The 18,225-nt window shown below is 40.3% G+C and overlaps 1 protein-coding gene across 2 annotated transcripts in view; it reads right to left on the minus strand.

Annotated features, from left to right (window-relative positions):
- Positions 1–7,184: 7,184 nt before the first annotated feature.
- Positions 7,185–18,225, minus strand: part of IGF1R (insulin-like growth factor 1 receptor) — a 188,326-nt gene continuing 177,285 nt past the window's right edge. For both annotated transcript variants that reach the window (XM_010572025.1, XM_010572026.1), the window contains exons 20-21: positions 14,413–14,547; positions 7,185–8,042 (exon numbers count right to left, since the gene is read on the minus strand). In XM_010572025.1, coding sequence (XP_010570327.1) covers positions 7,676–8,042; positions 14,413–14,547 — 502 coding nt within the window. In that variant the 3' untranslated portion in view covers positions 7,185–7,675. The remainder of the gene's footprint in view (positions 8,043–14,412; positions 14,548–18,225) is intronic.

Raw genomic sequence — 18,225 nt, forward strand, 5'->3', positions numbered from 1 at the left:
GACACTTACAGAAAACTGATAACCACATGCTGGATGGCTGAATGCCTCATCTATGGATTGCTGTAAGGGTAAATAAGCAGGTTTTCTTCAAATAAATTTCAAAAAAATGCTTACCTTATTCGAGGCAACTACCTACTGCAAACCAGGACTCAAAGTCCCATCAAGAAAGGGCCCACAAGCTCGGTGTCACTGGCTGAAAATACTTTTGATTTCAACACATCGTAACGGCAGTACTGACCTCTACTAAGATTTATTCAGAGTAGCTAAATTAAATGCAGCCAAAAAGGGCAGAAGAAAAACAGAGAAGATTTACTGTGAGTTTTCTAACCTGTACTTGCTTTGCATAAGGAGCAACAAAAATTCAGAAACAGGCAAATGCATACAGAATTCTTTTATTTAACTTAAATCATGTAGTACTGAAACTACTAGAAAAAAGCAGAGTAAGAGAAACTAAAGGAGCCTTAGCTTCAGCCATTCAAAATAGACAAAGTTTCTTCTTTTCATAATGTAAAGAATCCCGAGTATATCGCAATAACAGGAATAAATTCTTACAACAGAATATACAAAAACATTTTGAAATTTTTTTTTAATCTACTGATTCATTTTAATATAAACACAGGAATTTCTTTAGGAATAATTTATACACAGCAAGTCTTTTTATGTAATAAATTGGCCATGTTATTGTTTAATTTTGTCTTAAAAAAATTTAAACAAGAAAAATTGGAAAATGTTGTATTTGCAACTGCATCCATTCCTTAGCACTTTCTAGTTTTGTTTTTGTCCCAGAGGTAGACAAACTCTGGCCAATCCTTTCATCTCAAACCTCACTGGTTCAGAAAACAGAAGAGCTGATTTTTAAACAGTATCTAAATCACCCTTCAGCAATGTGGTTAGTCAAATTTGGGGTGAGTGAGGGGGAAGGGATCTTCAATATTCTTAAATAAAAATAAATAGGGACCCTGCCTTGCTCATTTCAACAAAGCTTCAAATGGTGCTCAACATCTTTAGAGGCTGCACACAAACTTTTCAAGTGATAAGAAATCTGCAAAGTTCTTCAATAGTAATTACGAGAACCGTCTTCCCTCTTTCTCTAACGCAGTCACATCCTTCAAACCACATGGCCACCGTAAAGCAGGTACTGAACAGCACAAGTGAGACTGGGTAGCAGCAAAACCTGTTCTGTTTCCCCGACCAGTGAGGTTCTTGTAATCCGTAAGTTAACTGCCCTAGACAGTAAAGTGAAATGACCAGTTAAGATGATCCCACCCCAACCAGAGGGCTCTGGAAGACCAGGATACTGAAGATACAGAACATTTCCCCAACTCCTTTATTCATTCGCTGTATACTGGGACACAAAGCTTGGGCGGGTAGGGGGAGAGGGACATGCCATGAATTGGACAAGTTAGTGATCCTTTTTGGCATATTGTAAAGCTAGCTAGTAAACTGGTACCATCAAAAAAACCTGATCACATACAGACACACCCATACACAGACACAGAAAAGTGCCCTTAAATTATATTTTAGGCATTTATAAACTACAAACATTTTATAAAATTATTCTATGTACTTACAAAATGCAATGAAACATTTAATTAGTTCTTGTAAACCAGATCTTCGTCAACTGACTACCCGTAATCTACTGGACTTAAAGCCCTATTGAAAATGCTAATGGATTACTAATCAACGAAACGCATACAAAAAAAAACCCCCAAACAAAAAACACACACACATATGCACACACACGAACTAGTGATAGTCTTCAGGTACTTGCAAAACAGACCAACTGTAAATTGAGACCGATTCATACAGACCAATGATAACAACCGTTAAACTCCCGGTAATGAATTTACCACTCCAGCTGGGAAGTCCAGAGGTTTATTTACAAGTACCAACGATCAGAATTGTGATACCTGAGCTCTGATGCTGTCCCACATACCAAGCTCAGGAAACTACTTCAAACTTCTGCCAAGCCCTGTGTCTTTGTAAATACCCATTTCCATATCCTTTTGTTTTTGTGTGCCTCCACACAAACCTTTCTCAATTCTGATTTACCTGGCTGCGCTCAATTTCAGAGGCTGTTCATCGTCTCTGAGCAACCAGTTTCTGAACTGAGGCATCCTTCGAAGCCCTCCTGCCTATTTATAGTTCTGTATCTTCAGCACCCCTGGCCACTAGTGTTGTTTCTACATATCAGTCTCAAATTCTTGTCTGCACAACTACTCATGGGTTAAGTTGCAATATCTGGCTTTTATCACTGGTTAGTAAGGAGTGGATCCCTTGCACCTTCCTCCACTGTTGTTCAGCCCAGTGATTAAATACACTGTTGACAAACAAAATAACAGGAAACAAGTGTTACTTGTATTAATGGAATGAAAAGGGTTTAAATATATATATATATCTATATTATAGATATACATATGCAGATATATCTATATGTATATATAGATATATATGTATGGAGTTATACCAACAATAGGAGTGTTGTTCACTTAGACTCAGATTGTACTGAGCACCCTTCAGCAGTTCCCAGAGGACCTGAGAGCAGTTCCATCTGGTGACCAGTCGCCTTGGCAAACTGGGCTTGCTTTCCTTTGTTTTTGAAGACTGAGAGGAGCATCAGTGCGAACACACCTCGAATCATACATCACTTGGAACCAGCTTTAAAGAGCAGAGGCATCACGCTGAGAAAGACTTGGTGCACAAAGGCTGGCCTCACACTTTCCATCACACTCGGCTTCTGCGTCTGCTTTATCACTCCCCCAAAAGAGCATCTTATTTAGTACCACACAGCTGACACTTCTGTGTTTATGCAGGAGCCACATTCCTTTGCAACCAAACCACCTTCTGTGCCACCGAGCGGCGTGTAAACGTGAGTCAGGTGAGAACAATGGCCAAGCACTAAAATCAAAGCCACCTGCTCCCCACAGTGACACCAATTCTTTATCCTACTGCATTAAAACATCTTGGTACCATTTGTCAAAATGCTGGTTTTCAGGGCTGGGTGGGCTTTTGGTTTTAATTTATAAACAAACTGGATTACTTTAACTTTATTCAAACATAGCTGAAGTTCTAAATAAATTTTCCATACCAGACAAGCCAGTGGTCTCAGGGAAGAACAACATTACAAACCATATTATGACTCTATCAAGCCAACATTAATTCTCAGTTGTTCACATGCACAAACGACTTGATTTACTGTCCAAGGGAAGTCTGCATGAAAAACCCATGTGAATAAAGCTATTCAAAATGCACAAAACACAACAAAAAAAAGCTATGGAAACAGAACAAAAAAGGAATTAAGCTTGAACTGCAAACACAGAACGCAATGGTATCATGAAGGTGGTTTGGTCCAGGAGAGCTGACTGTCATCACGCATGCGTACGTGAGGTCACGTGACTGTCTTCTACTGAAGTGCTTTTTGAAATGTTTATCATGATGGGTGCTACGTCATTAGTGTTTCTTCTGAATGCATTTTAAAACCACCTACATACAATTATAAAAACCAGTAACTCGGACAGTTTTAACAAAACCCTCCTAGCCAGCTGAAAGATCTGAGGATCTCCAGTTGTGGTAATCAGTATGTGCAAGAGAGGGGAACAGCCACTGCTCCAAAAGGTCACTGGAACCTAATAAAAAAATGGAAAACCAAAACAACCAAGTAAAAACTTCAAATGCTGCTGGTTTCTTGGGGCTAGAGAGAAACACTCCCTCCAAAGACAAACTCTGTATTACTTAACCACAGTGCTGTGTATTCAAGAAACCGTGTACAACTTGAAGTAGCCAAGCACCACATTATTCAGATACCACAACCAACACCTGCACGAACAGCTGCCAGAGCTGGAAAAAGAGAAACATTATACACCAAGTTGATGGTAAGCTCATGTTAGTCCTGTGTGCTTGTAAACCAGTTACACGCTGTCAGAGGGCTGTCAAAATTTGATGGCTGGTCCATCAGAATCCACAGTTATGAAGCATATAAACAGGGCAAGAAAAGGGAACTGAATTTTTACTGGCACGTTAAAAGAAATCAATTCAATGTTAGATTTGAAAAAAATATCAGTGCTCTCATCAAACAGAAGCAGCAAAGATCCAAAGCTGTAAACTTGATGTACTAGTATCATCAGGCAGCCTGTGACAGGTTCCTTCACTGTTTTTTTGGTCAAGAACGCAATGCTATTGCTGTACAAGCCAATTTATTTTTAGGTACGGATTCAGCCAAATGTCTTTTTGGTGCTTGTGGCATCCGAGGAAAAACTGGCAGGAATGACTTAGCCCATTCCACAGGACAAACAGAAAGACCATTCCCTTTACTCTAGTAATTCTTCTGGACCTTCAAACATTGTAAATGATTGATTTCTGTAACAGATTTCATCAAATACTCATAATTTGAAGTTCTTGTATCAGGTCAGCCATGTCTCCGCTCATCTAAACACGCAGCATTTTGTTGCTGACCTGAGGACTGCCATGACAGCACATTAAAAAACCTTTGTGTTTCCTTAAAGAATGGTCACACCAAGTCAGACAACTCTTGGACTTCCCCTCACAATTAATGAATCTGAACCAAAAAATTGGAGAAACTCCTTGGAATTGAGGCAAATATTCTGAAGTGACCCTTTGTGACAGGCAGCGACTGTTCCCCTCCAGAACCTAGAGCATGTGGTATATGGAGTGAGAGGTTACCAGTATCAACGGCATTTATTGGCTGCTGAGAAATGTGAGATGTATTTTTTTTATATACACACATATAAAAAAAATAAGTGAGGTAGATAAATGTTTGAAAAAAATCAAAAACTGTCCCCCGTCATACTCAAAAACCCTTATCTCAGTATTTAAATTTATTATGGGGCATCTCTACAGTGATTTAAACTGGTATCACAAAAATAAATAAAAAAATCCTACATAGAATACCTTCTTAATTAACTTTTTTGTCTTTTTCTTTTTTAAAAGGGAAAAATAACTATGGGACAGAGGCAAGAGAAGATAATGGGACCTAAACTACACAAGCAAAAAGCACTACAAACTTTTTAAAATCTCCAGTCAAAACTAGCAATCAGTATATTTTAATTCTTTGTTCTTACTCAAAAGATTTAAACATTCCCATCCCAGAACCACCTCTTCACTGCCATCATTTGGTTGGATCAGTGCTAAACAAAGGCTTAGACGCTGTAACTAATGTAAGATGAGCAACTGGTATGAATCCTTGTGTAGACTGTCTGATGGCCCCCTCCTTCCCCTTTCAGCAAGGCTTCTGCAACTGAACAAACAAGCTTACTTATCTTCTTTTGTTCTGAGGTTTGGTCTATGATTTAAGCAACGAGCTTGTACACGTACAGGTTTCCATAGCTGCCAAGACTTAAATATTTGCTAGCCAAGCCACCGGCCCCAGCTACATGCTTTCCACCCAGCCCCATGGAAATGGCATGGTGGGTTTGTTGTTTGTTTTGGTTTGGGTTTGTTGTTTGTTTTTTTTACCAGGGGTGCGAAGTGCAGCCCAGGGTGCTCTCCACAAGGGCTTCCTCATCAGGAAGGTGAAGAGCTGGGGTTTGCTGGAGCCAGGTGTTCAATGGCCACCCTAAGAATGCCTGGCATCACCAGCTGCAACTGGTATAGCTCTTGTTCACGGGATGGAAGGGTTAAAATAGTCTTTTTAAATATCAGTGACCCAAAAGCCTGGTGTCTGCTGTTGTACCCAACAAATCATAATAATAAAAAAAAAAACCACATATGTATGTGTGTATGTGTCTGTGTGGGGAGTGTGTGTGGGAATGGGTGGGTGGATGTGTGCCACAACCAAAACAAGCGGGAAGGGAAGGAGGGGTAGGACCCTTGTACAACAATGAATATAAACACTGAACAAGAATGTACTAAATATTTAACCTTTTTTTCTGACCTGAGTTTGTATCATGCCTTGCACTGTAAGAGACTCGCATGCTGTCTGGGCAGAGGTTAGTGGGAAGGAAGGAAAACCAGGGTTTAAGAACACCACACCACAGCACTGCTAGAGCGTTCCCATGCGGGGTGTCCCTTCTTTCTCCATGTGTCCCTCAAAAGCCCTGTAGCCCACACAGCCAAGATGTTGTAAAACAACTAATGGGGAAAAAAAAAAAAAAAAGGAAAAAAGAAAAAAAAAAGGAGGAAATGTATTTATAAAAAGGCATTGAACAGTTCATGGCAAATCATATGAAAGGTATCAGTTACTGGGAAGGAGGAAGTGAAAGTTACACACTATAGTAAAAAGCATAAGAAAATTTGTTGAAGTGGGAGGGAAGGGAAGGGAAGGAGGGCAGACCTGAAGGTTTTCATAGATTAAATCCACAAAGATAAAGAACAAAAAAAATAGCAGCTTTTTTCTGTACAGACATATAGATGAGTATCTGAACCGTAAAAAAGTTATAAAAGTGACACAAAAGACAATGCGTATGCAAATGATCCATGGTCTAACATAGAACTGCAAGACCCTTCGAGAAGTCTTAATAAAGAGAAAAGGTCAACAAAGCATCATATACTTGAATCCGGTTACTGTTTTTTTTTTGTCTTCTCCAATTTATGTTTCTAGGTGTTTTTTTTCCTTGCAAGCCTGTGAAGGAAGGCAGGCTGCAACGATGGAGATCTCTGCCGGTTATTTTCATGTTTTTCATGTTTCATTTTTGGCGTGCAGTTGACTTTTTTTGTACGAAATGCACGTGTTTGTTTAGCTCACCACTGCCAGTTTTGTCCAGAATTCATTGGGATGGGAATAGGGGTGGAGGGAGGGCTGTTTCTTTACCCCATCCCTTTTATCTTCTCCATCATAAGAAAAAAAAAAAAAAAAAAATCACATTTTGTCCAGTTTTGAAACAAGATCTAGACAATTTGATTTTTTTTTTAAGGTTTTTTTTTAAATACCAGTGTATGATTGAATAGAACGTATTGGTCAGGATCTCTTTTAAACAGAGCAGTTGATTACTGTGCTCCTTCCATGCCTACAAAAAAAAAAACAAAACAAAAAACAAAGAGTTCAGTTTTTTGGCAAAATTTGGCAGCGTTGAAAATGGTAACAACCTTGGACGAATGATGGCCCTTTTTTATTTAACGTGTTCCTAAAAAGATTAAAGAGCAACATTAAAAATCCAGTCTTTTTTAATTTTTTTGTGTGGGTTTTTGTTTGTTTGGGTTTTTTTTTGTTGTTTGTTTGTTGTTTTTTTATAAAGACCTACAGTGTTAGGCAGGTGCTTGCAAGGGTACCAGGGAGCCACCTGGCCTGCAATATCTTTGATCTGATAAAAGTGCTGTACGGTTGAACTTGCACGCAGATATGTTTCCCATTATGAAGCAAAGAGAGAGATAGAAAGAAAGAAAGAAAGAGAGAGAAAGAAGAGAGAGGAGAGAGAAGAGAGAGACATCAGATCTCAAGTTTTCTGTTGCTATTAAGTGTTAACATTAGAGTTTTAAAAGGCCAACTGTGTGCCCCACGAATGGAGTCCTTTACTGAAACAAACATCTGCTTGCATATTGAAAAAAGAAAAATACGATAACTTGTTTACTGAAAAAAGGGTTCTCCCAAGTGCAGCTATGGCAGTTCTGAAGATCCACTGAGGTACAGTAGGCTTTTGAATATATTGTAATTTTCTTTCTTTCTTCCCCCAATGCATGTGTTTCTCTGTGTTTTATTTCTGTGAGATTCTGGTTCTAAGGATCAGCAGGCCGAAGACTGGGGCAACGGTAAGGCCCTCTCATTCTTGCGTCCCCCGTTCATGTGTGCGTACGGCTGTCTCTCCTCGAAGCTGGCCCGAAGGACCACCACCCCTGGGCCGTTCTCGGCTTTATGTCCTGAGTGCTTGTCAGTGGGTTGGAGGGTGGAGGAGGGATCTAAAGGAATGCTCTCCATGTTTTCAGTCTCCAGGTCAAGCTCTTCTGTATCCGGAGGCTTGTTCTCTTCACTGTAGAAGAAGGAGACCTCTTTGAATGCTGGATCCAGCTCGTCTTTAATGCTACCGATTATTTCCAGGAAGGAGGGCCTCATTTTTGGATTGTACTGCCAGCACATGCGCATCAATTCAAACCTGGACAGGAAACACACAGCAAAACCATTTACTAAGGTGTTTTATGAGCCTCGGCTGGAGCCCAACCAACCGTGACTGAATCAGACAACACGTTTTAGAAAATCATTCAATTCTGAGGAACACAAAGTGACCGAATTCTTACAGGCCGAGATCCCTGTGCCGCACTTCCACCTTCTAATCACTGATTTACTTCCATAGCTCCTATGTCAACCTTCTCCACTCCCTTCCACACGCTTGCCCATAAAACAGTCTCATAGATACCTGACATCCAGAAGCATTTTGTATTTTTATTCTGACGTGGTATTTCTCCATTTTTCCTCCAAACGTCCTGTGCTTACTCAATCATACCACTACATGATAGTGCCTCTCGGAGTATCTTTTTCAAACAACTAATCCCTACCCTATCAATATTGCCTTGGAAGAAATTAAAATAGAAAACACACACAAAGCAAAGCACCACTTTTTTTCCCCCCTGAAAGAAGAAGATTACATTAAAATTAATTGTAATCCCCAAAAGACATTTCCCAATCCCAAAGATATTCTCTAATATTTTATTTTAAAATTATGTTGTTTTCATTTACGGCCAGGGATGCATTAATATTTTACAGAGTGTGAGATCATCTGTTTAAGCACATCCACGATTAGATCTGTACAATGTCCCATGCTGGCACAACAAAACCACAAAATGAAACAGTAATACATGCATAATGAAAACAGTATTTTCATGACACAGCAAAATTGGATATTCCTGAGAGATTGCCCTGAGCTTTAAACACAACATAAGAAAGGATTTCTCTATGAAGGTGGAAGAGGGATGTCTTCTGCTAATACAGCACAATAGGACAAATTTAAATAAGAAAAGGAAGATTAACATTAATTCTTCGAGCCAATCCTCTGTGTACACAATATTCAGAGAAACATGTTGTGCATAGGAAGTCAACACTGGCCAAAATGACTTTCTGTGCTAGAATAAGAATGGATCTTAAAAAAAAAAAAAAAAGAAAAGAAAAAAACCAAAAATCTTTCAGTTAAGGTAACGCACTAGAGAATCCTTCACATCTCTGACTTACCTGCCAGCACTGTGACCTGCAGTTCCAGTAAGACGCCCTTTTCCTGCCAGACCCCCTTTCCTTGCTTGCCCAGCAGCCTGGTCCAGTGGCCAGTCTGGGTTCGTTTCCCCACCTTTGCCAGCCTTCCCATGTAAGGTTAGCCAGGTCACCTAAAATTTTAGTTTTGATTCTATAAAGCAACACCACCATTTTCCTAACTTCCACAGATTTTCAGAAAGTAAGCAAGCAATGCTATTTTATGCTTTAATTAGCTCTCACTGCCTTATCCCCCCGGCAGCAGTTTACTAGATCTCTGCATCAGTGTGTGGAATGGTTTTATATTATTTTTTTTATTTAAAAAAAGACAAAAACAAATGAACAAAAATTCACTCCTTCTTTGAATAGCACCTAAGTCCATCACAGAGTAATGTCTTAATGTCTCCAGAGGCCCTGCTCTAGAACAAACCTTTCAACAGGACTGTCACCGAGCTGGAAAACCCTGGACTCTGAAGCCTGTTGCTGTGCATTGCTGCGCACAGCGGGGGCTGGAGAGTCTGGGAACGCTGACCTGAAACAAAACCAAAGCAAAGAAATCCCCTCCCCCAGAAACTCACTCCTTGGGAAATACTGTTGCATTTCCTCATAGGGCGCACTATGTTCTCAGCTGACGTAAAGCAGCAAAGAGACAGAAAAAGCTGCTGTGTTTGGGATGCAAACACTGCTGAGAGCGCTTCAACCAAAGCAAAAGCAATCTTAATTGAAGTGTCTTTAAAGTCACAAATATTCCTGTTAGAGCTCAGCTGGCAAAACTGCATGAACAAAAGTCAGCCACCTGAGCATGGCCTTGTGACACCCAAAAAAGAAGCTGGCAAAACCAGTCTGTGCTGGGAGAACTCCCCAAGTACTCAATACTGTATTGTAACAGGCACGTAGACATATAAACACTGTTAAACTATTGCTTGTTTTTGAGTCTTGAAAAACTCTTTGATAGCGAAAGTGAAGCCAAACTATAAAACTGCACTATACCCTCACCCACAAACAAGGAGGAAAGCTTGAGACATAAATATATAAAATCCACTTCTGTTACTTCATTGCTGTTTCCTTTCCAGCTGACTGCTGCGTCCCTGAATAGAAGCGTTAGCTGGAGCCAAGAACACTGGATATTTGCTGGCGCTTTGCCCTGAGGCCTAAGGGCAATGCTAAGGAGATACCACAAGCAGTGGAGTAATGCATGTGACATCAGCACAAACAAGGACATGTGATGTTTCTTTTAAGCCATTCCAGATTTAAAAACCCTACACAGTTCCCATAAAAGGATTTCTTTTTTTCTTTTTAACTTTGTGGGTTCAAAGACCTTGTTTACATTATCTTAAACAACAACAACAAAAACCTTTCCAGTAGACAATGGAAGAATTTACAGGCTGTTAATACAACCTGAGCAGTTTTATAAAGTATGTTGCTGACTTGTGGCAAGTAAGCTGAAGGAAGTTGGAGGCATCATCATGAGACAGAGGAATAGCCAGTCTCTCTCATGCATCTTTTGCTGAATGAACTGAGCAGAAACAGAGTTACTTTTTGCACTGAGACAGTAAAAAACAAAAAATGGAAAGTTACTATAGAAGCTGCATTCCATTTGAGTGTGCATTTGTGCTTTGCATCAGACTTGATTTAGTGGGGAAAAGTGAAGGGACCTCTCCCATTCTGCTGTTGCTACATGCTGACATTACCTCTACATAGCAGATCCTGGTTTCTAACCCAGGGCTCGCCAGGAACAAAGGGAAAATCAGCAGTGCATAAATAGCCTAGTCATTGACAATACATATGGGGCAAGCAATTCTGCTTCAAAAACAGAGTGGAATTCCAGCCTCCACAACTTTAAAAAGCCCCATGCGAACACACTATCTGAGAGCTTCAGCTCTAACAAGCCTTCTTGCCACGCAGCCACCACCTGATGAACACTGCCATAACCATGATAGTACATAAAAACATAACTTATTACACAGGAAGAGAAGAAAAGCAGCAAAGCTGCTCCTGGCACCGTCTTATTGAACCATCTGTCTTATTGCATAGTTCTGTCTGTAAAACCATGCAAACTATGCCAAGAGGGTGTAGCATAAACAGAACTGAGTCTTGTTTCACCCTGTGTTAAGAGTAAAAAGCCTCAAGAAATACCATCCCCTTTGTGCTTAGTCCTTTCACAGGGATTTCCCACCTCTCTGAGCCACAAGGCAATTGTGCCGTAAAATCCCCCTTTGTGCAAGCACCCAATACAACCAAGCTGCAGAACAGAACCTCTCCAGTTCTTCAAGTGTCGTTGGTCTCTGATCCATCTAAAAGCTACAGACTTGCTGCTACCAGGGGTTAGCAAAGCACAGCCACTAACAAGTGTTATTAGCACTGCAGTCTTAGGAGAGATAGAACGTCCAAGACTGTTTGCACCATGTAGCATTCACGCCGTGGCCGGCAATAAAAGGCCTTTACGAAAACTACTGCACTGTGGCTGGAGCATGCATGGCTGTGTCAACACACATAATCTGCAAGGTTAAAAATAGTAGATTCGGTGACAGTTGCAGCAAGATTCTTCTCTCTATTCCCATCTACGCTTCCCCACAGCAGTCTACCTCTTCCACTTGTTCTGGAGGTTTTTATATTTCAGCATACTCACCTGTCTCTACAGAAAGGTAAATTTGTGTTCTGCCCATAATTTTAGTTGTTTCCAATTCAAATTGATGAAAAGAAGAAGAAGAAGAAAATAAAAGTATCTCTGCATTTGTAGCCTACCACATGAGATATACAGAAGTGCAGTTCTTGGCTCCCCTTCTCACTTGGTTTCACGCAGTACCAAGCACAAGAAGTATATTGACTTCCCTGCAGCAGGTGGACTTTGCTTTCTGGACATCTTGAGTTAATATTGTGAGTTAATACTAAAGTATCACAGACCAGTCAGTCTCCACCAGTAAGAATTTGTGCTGTCTAAAAAATACCTCCCACTGGCAGACATGCCAAGAAATCTGTCTTTAAACAGAACCTTTTAGCAACCTCCACAAAAAAGAGGACCCCCTATTTTACAAAGGATTTCATAAAGTGCTTGCGAAAGCAGTTGCCTGAAACATGCTGGAGATGCATGGCAAGATCCCTACACAATGTCAGGGCTCTTTGCAACTCTGTTACAAGCACCTTTCTGCCCATTCAGTAATTTTCTTGTTACATCCCATGTTGAGGAGCAGGTTATCAGACAGCTGGAAAGGGGAGAGGAACCCTGCCTACAGACCAGGTTTCTGTGCTTGCCAGCAGCAACACATGCAAGGTTCAAGACTGGCAGTAGTTGTCAGGTTACCGAGTGTTGAACAGCCTCTTTACAGCATCTTGGGCAAACGGGATGAAAGACAGGGAAAGAAGCAAAAACATGCAAAGAAAAAAGCACTATAGTAACGCAAAATAGGTTCTTTGAATGCCAAATGTATGTGCATAGAAAAAAGGTGAAAATTATTCCTGGAGCTCCCTACTGTTATTCCTACAACAGCATATTTGAATTTCAGCAGACTTGGGTGTCTGTCCTAACACAAAGACAAAACAAGCTGAAAGGGAGCTAAAGCAAGTCACAATAAGCTTCTGAGGTCAATGCTTTCAATTTTTTTATTTTTTTTTTTTTTTTTTTTTCATTTTGGATAGAGTCAAGATGTTTTATACACACTGTATCACCAAAAAAATAAAGACACCACTAAACTGGATGTGCCTTAGTTCTGAGTTCAGCTCTGTTCCTTGTTCTGATGGAGAGAAGTGGCTAAATTAAAAAATTTTTTTATTCTGCACTTCTGCAATGTCAGATTAAAGTCTTGGTTGTCATAACTAATGTGTGAACAGTTCTTGATTAAAATCAGCACAAAAAAGGCCTTTGCTGTTATACACTGGTGCAAAGATTTGCTCTGCCAGACATTAACCAAATTCCTCCAGCTCACAAGCCAGTTACCCTAAAGTGGATTCATCCAGTAGCAACACCCAGCAAGCAGAGAAGTATCTCTGAGGAGGAGGAGGAGGAAGGAGAATGGGCCAGGTGGGCAGCAGCAAAGAGCTTCTTGCTATCACTCCCCTCCCGCCCCCCTGTTCATACCACACATGCCCCAGGCTAATGAGGAATATCTAAGGCTGAATCTCTTGCTGAGTTTGCTCTCACTTTAGAGGTATTTTTTCCTCCTATGGACTCGAGGAGCTGACCCCTTCACACAGCCTGTTGTTCCCCCATTTCTGCCTACTCCCCACCTCCATCACACAGCTCAGACCATGTTAAACAATCTCCAGTCAATCTGACTGCCAGAAATTCTCCACAGCATCGTGGAAGGGAAAGAATGCGAAACTGAGGAGTCACATGGCAGCTACACCTCCCCCTGCATATACCACCCACCCCCCTCAAACAACAAAACAACACTGCCTGTCATCTGAAACCAAAGCCAGTGCTCCAGCCAAAAAAGCTCTTTTCCTAAGAATCCCAAGCAGCTGAGGCCCTTAAGTGATTGTATCCCTTCTGTGGGCCTCCAAAAAATTTCAATAACTGCAAGACACAGTATTTCCTTCCCAAAAGCCAGTTTGGGAAGTATATCAAAGTAATAAAGTCTGAACAACTGAAACTGCTGTACACAAAAGCCAGCAGAAGTATTTCAACAATGTAAAGCTAAAAACTGAAGCCTGCTGCACTGCACGCCCTCCTCGGCTGCAAGGCTTTGTATTGATTCTAGGGGTAAGCAAAGGTTTTTCTGCGTACTTCTTTCTGTGCTTATAGGAAAGGAAACTTAGCAGGGAAGATTTGTTTATCTCTACGTGATGAGCACCGTGACCGAAATAGCAGATCCAACACTGCTTCAGATAAAGGACCAATACCTCCATTTATCTGTATGCTGAACTAAAAATTCCACAGAGTTTACACACAATACATCTCATCTCATCCTATGTTCTTTTTTCTCTTTATGCTCAACAGAATTACCTTAAGCAGAAGAGACAAGATTTAGGCACAAAGTCTTCTGCTGTAGCAAATGTCACTTAGGAGCTTTTATTAAGTCTAATTTTATTCAGGAACACGAAGATTGGGGTTTGTTTCTTTATTAGAGGAGATAGCCCAAAGTGAGATTCTGGCCACAAGCAAAGTTGTTTTCTGCTGTGTCTAACTACTATAAAATACTAGATTGACAGAGACTGTTCAAGAAGCACCTCACATTACTACCACTCTTTAATAACCTCTCCTGTGGTAGATAGGACAGAAGCAGACCTTGAAGGGATCAGGAAGAATTAACTGTGCACAGAAAACAGTGGTAACTGCTGACACTTACAGCATATCAGGACAATTGTCGGGTTTTTCCAGCAGACCTCCTTCCATCACAAAGCGGAGCACTTGTTCATTGGTCATGCCTTGGTATGGCTGCTCCGCTAATGTTGCAATCTCCCAAAGTACAACACCGAAAGACCTGGAAAACAAATCAGAACTTTAGAAAGCTGAGCAATCTTTACAAAGATATTTTTCTTAGATGATGGTGACCAGTAGGTGTCCACGGGTATTTTCTTTTACCAAAAAATTCCAATTGCTCAAAAATATGCAGCTATGGTGGTAGCCACATCACCTAGCATAAGAGATTGTTGACTTCAAACACCTCTAGTCAATGGTGAGAAACAGGCTCCCACTTCTGAATGACTCTTCAGAATGCCTTCTGTAAGAAAAGACTGGTAATATTGCATCTCCATTTCTCATGCTATAATCTACAGCTCAGAGCTGGTCATGATTATGATCATTCAGTTGTCCAACATTATTTGGTTACATTGGATCTGTACAGGTCAATCAGTAAAAAAGCCACTGCAAGCTCACTGCATTGACCAGAAGCCTCCAACTCAGAGGAGATTTAAGCAGTGAGCTTGCCTGGAGAATCAGCTCACAGCTCATCTCCCTTTCCCATGGCTTTGAGTTCAGACTTCAAGTGCACTGTGAGGTGGGAAGAAGAAAATTCTGTTCCTATCTCTGTACTTTCTGTACAGAGGACCTCAGGCTGGATAGACAACTGATCATTAAAGTCTGCAAAAAGATCCATGTGTGGCTGGGTGCAGGGAATCAAACCTTCTAAGCAGGTGGAGAAGTTGCAGAGACTGGTTAAAGTGAGCTCGACAAGCCCCCCTCCCCAAGCCACAGATATAACAAGAAAAAAATTCTGTACATTTAAAAAACTAAACTCTAAATCTTCATGTAACATCTCTCAGGCACTCCTGATAGCGGTTGAGAAGGCAGTAATGCAGAACTGTAAGCTCTCGTTCCAGTGCAAGCTGCTTTTCATCAGAAATACTCAAGTCACACAAATCCAATTTAAAAGCTGCATTTTCCTCTTACTGCTCCGGCAAGCCGAGAGCTAGAGAGCAAATGCACACCACCACACCTGTGCATCTCATCTGCCTTACCACTAAAAGCAAGCAAACAAACCAACCTCTATTCCCCAGGCACAAAAACATTTCTTGGGTAATACTTTCCATTTATCCCTCTGCTTTGGTTTCTTCCACATTCTAAGTCAAAGGTGCAAAGTACGGATCATCCACATACAGCAGCAAGCAACAAAACCAATTTTTGAAAAAGACATGGAAGAAATGTGAATGTTCTCCCACTTCTTGTACCAAGACCCTAATTAGCCGCTTCAGCAGCAAAACATTTAAGCCCCCAGGAGAAACTCAGTTACCCCTTCTTGAAACAGAGGTTCTAGCTCCTTCCAATTTACTACAAAGGACAGCAAAAGTGAAAAAGTAAGTCTGTCTAATAATAGGAATTGATTACTGGTGAAGAAAGATAAGCATAGTTATGTAATTGGGTAGTTTGGACCTAACTATTGACACTTCCTAAAAATAACTCTATTTAAAAGTAGTTTATTGAGCAGACATGGCTCAAATTGTCTGCCCTGCACCAAAGAGTCATCCACTTTTAGAGCTGCTGTGCAAAGAAAGGAAACTAGATGCTCTCTTGTCTTCTGTGGCTCAAATGCTGAGTCAAGCTTAAGAGAAAAAAGCATAGTTTCAATAGGGTATTGTTGTGAAAACAGGAGTCCAGTATTATTAGCTGGTTATGGTAGAGTGGTTTTATCTTTCAGTTATCTACTCAATCTAAAATGGTTTGCATCTGGAGCCAGAAGCCACAAACAGACTTGCAATTGTTTGCCTTTCAGGGGAGGCAGGGACAGAGGGTCAACTCAACATTTTGGTGCCTTTGAAGCTACTTTGATCACTGCAGGAATAATAATAAGAAGTCTTGCGCACCTACTAGTCATATTATCATAACAAATAAACTTAGGTTGCTCCTTCAAGGCAACTACCAGCAAGATGCCGAAGACTCATTTATAGAAATACACCCTCACCCTGAACAGTATTATATTAATTTTAAAATGTTCTCTTTCCCTAACTACAACAAAAACAGTCTTGTCTAATTACCTCATTCTTCAGTCTGAAAAGCAATAAAAGAATGAATTGCTAAAATAAAGCTCCACCCTTCAAAACCTCCAGACACTCTTTTTGCAGTTTGCCATTTCACCTTACAGCTTATAAATCTTGGACTCTGACCACTCACACAGTTTTGTCTTTTTGACATTTTGGCTTCTAAAACTGATCTCGAAGAACATGGAACCAGATGTCACAATATCCTACCAAAAAGGCAGGAAAACCAAATCTCAATATTTTTTTACTGTTTGATGAAAATAAATGGCCCCCAAAACAGCCAAGCTACACGGTTTACATAAAGCAACTTCAAAAACTGAATCAATACAAGGAATCAGGTAATTTTTCCTGGTGTGCATAGTGTTTGGTCTAAAAGTTATTGAGAAGTAAACCAGAATAATCCTTTTAGCCATAAGCAGATCAAGTAAACATTATTTCATGACAGTGAAAAGTCAAGCTCCACTTCATTTGGAATTCTGATTGAAATTTCTGAATCTATAGCTGTGGATACATGGCAAATGCAAATGTATACATGTTCTAAACAACTGGCTATTTCTCATGTTAAACCAGGTTTTTTTTAATACCTCAACTATGTGAACCAAATTTCAGAATAAGTCACTTCTAACAATTAAGATGACAAACCATCCCAAGGAGGAACTGTCTGAAATACTGAAGAGAGCTGTGGACCTCCTTTCCATAAAAAAAATTTTTCCTCTCTATGCTTTCAAGTAAAAATCTGTCAGATTTTACTCCTCCTCCTCTTAAGTTTTCCAACCTTATAACCAGTAAGCTACTTTCCCTGATGTGAGTTCTGGCTAGGGTATTTCACTCAGACTGGCCCATTGATAAGCTGCAATATTGTTTGCTCAACTCTGCTCTGGACTTGAATGATGATGAATGCCAAATCTTGTTAACGTTGAAGAGAGAATTCACGTACTTCCTGCAACAACTAAAGTACCAATTTACTTCTGATGACTGATTTGGCGTCAGATCTGTGGGGTTTTTTTGTTTGGAAGTTGAGTTATGTTTAAACAATAATGTCACTTAACAGTTATAGGTTAAAAGGAAAGCATGCATGGAATAAGTGCAGTACGTCACCAAAGCTGAACACCTGATCTGCTGTAGTCCACTTTTGATACAATGGCTGGAGATGACAGCTGGACTTTAAAGTTACTGTTGTGTGGTAAAAACAGGCAGGTCTGCCAGCCCTTCACCCCAGGCTCGTTCAGTTCTACATCTGGGGATTTTCTAGTGATATATTCCAAATTTCTGTCTGCTTTGTGAAGACATTACAAGTCCCAAATTCTTTTACTGCAGGGGGACTGACAAAAGCATGTCTGTGCTGTTCCGTTAGATAAATGGCTGATACAGGGCTTCCATTTCAACTCAAAGTGGTTACTTTCATCTATTTCCAAGTTTGAGGGGTACTGGATTCATAAATAAGTTACTAACCATAGGCAAAAAATTTGAAGCAACATTCTGGTGCTTTGCTTTTTCACTTGCTACATAATTACTCTTATGAACCTTTCACTCAAAGCTGGTGCTGTGGACCACAGTCCACTGACTCCAAAATCCTCAAGCTGTTTAAAGAAAATGCAGTTTACTACTAAAATATCATTCCTACCGACTTCTAGACATTTGGAGGCAATCAGCTGCCAATTCTGTAACAGATCAGCAGTAAAAAC

This window comes from Haliaeetus leucocephalus, unplaced genomic scaffold (assembly GCF_000737465.1).
Source record: "Haliaeetus leucocephalus isolate CR32 unplaced genomic scaffold, Haliaeetus_leucocephalus-4.0 Scaffold339, whole genome shotgun sequence".
NCBI lineage: Eukaryota > Metazoa > Chordata > Aves > Accipitriformes > Accipitridae > Haliaeetus > Haliaeetus leucocephalus.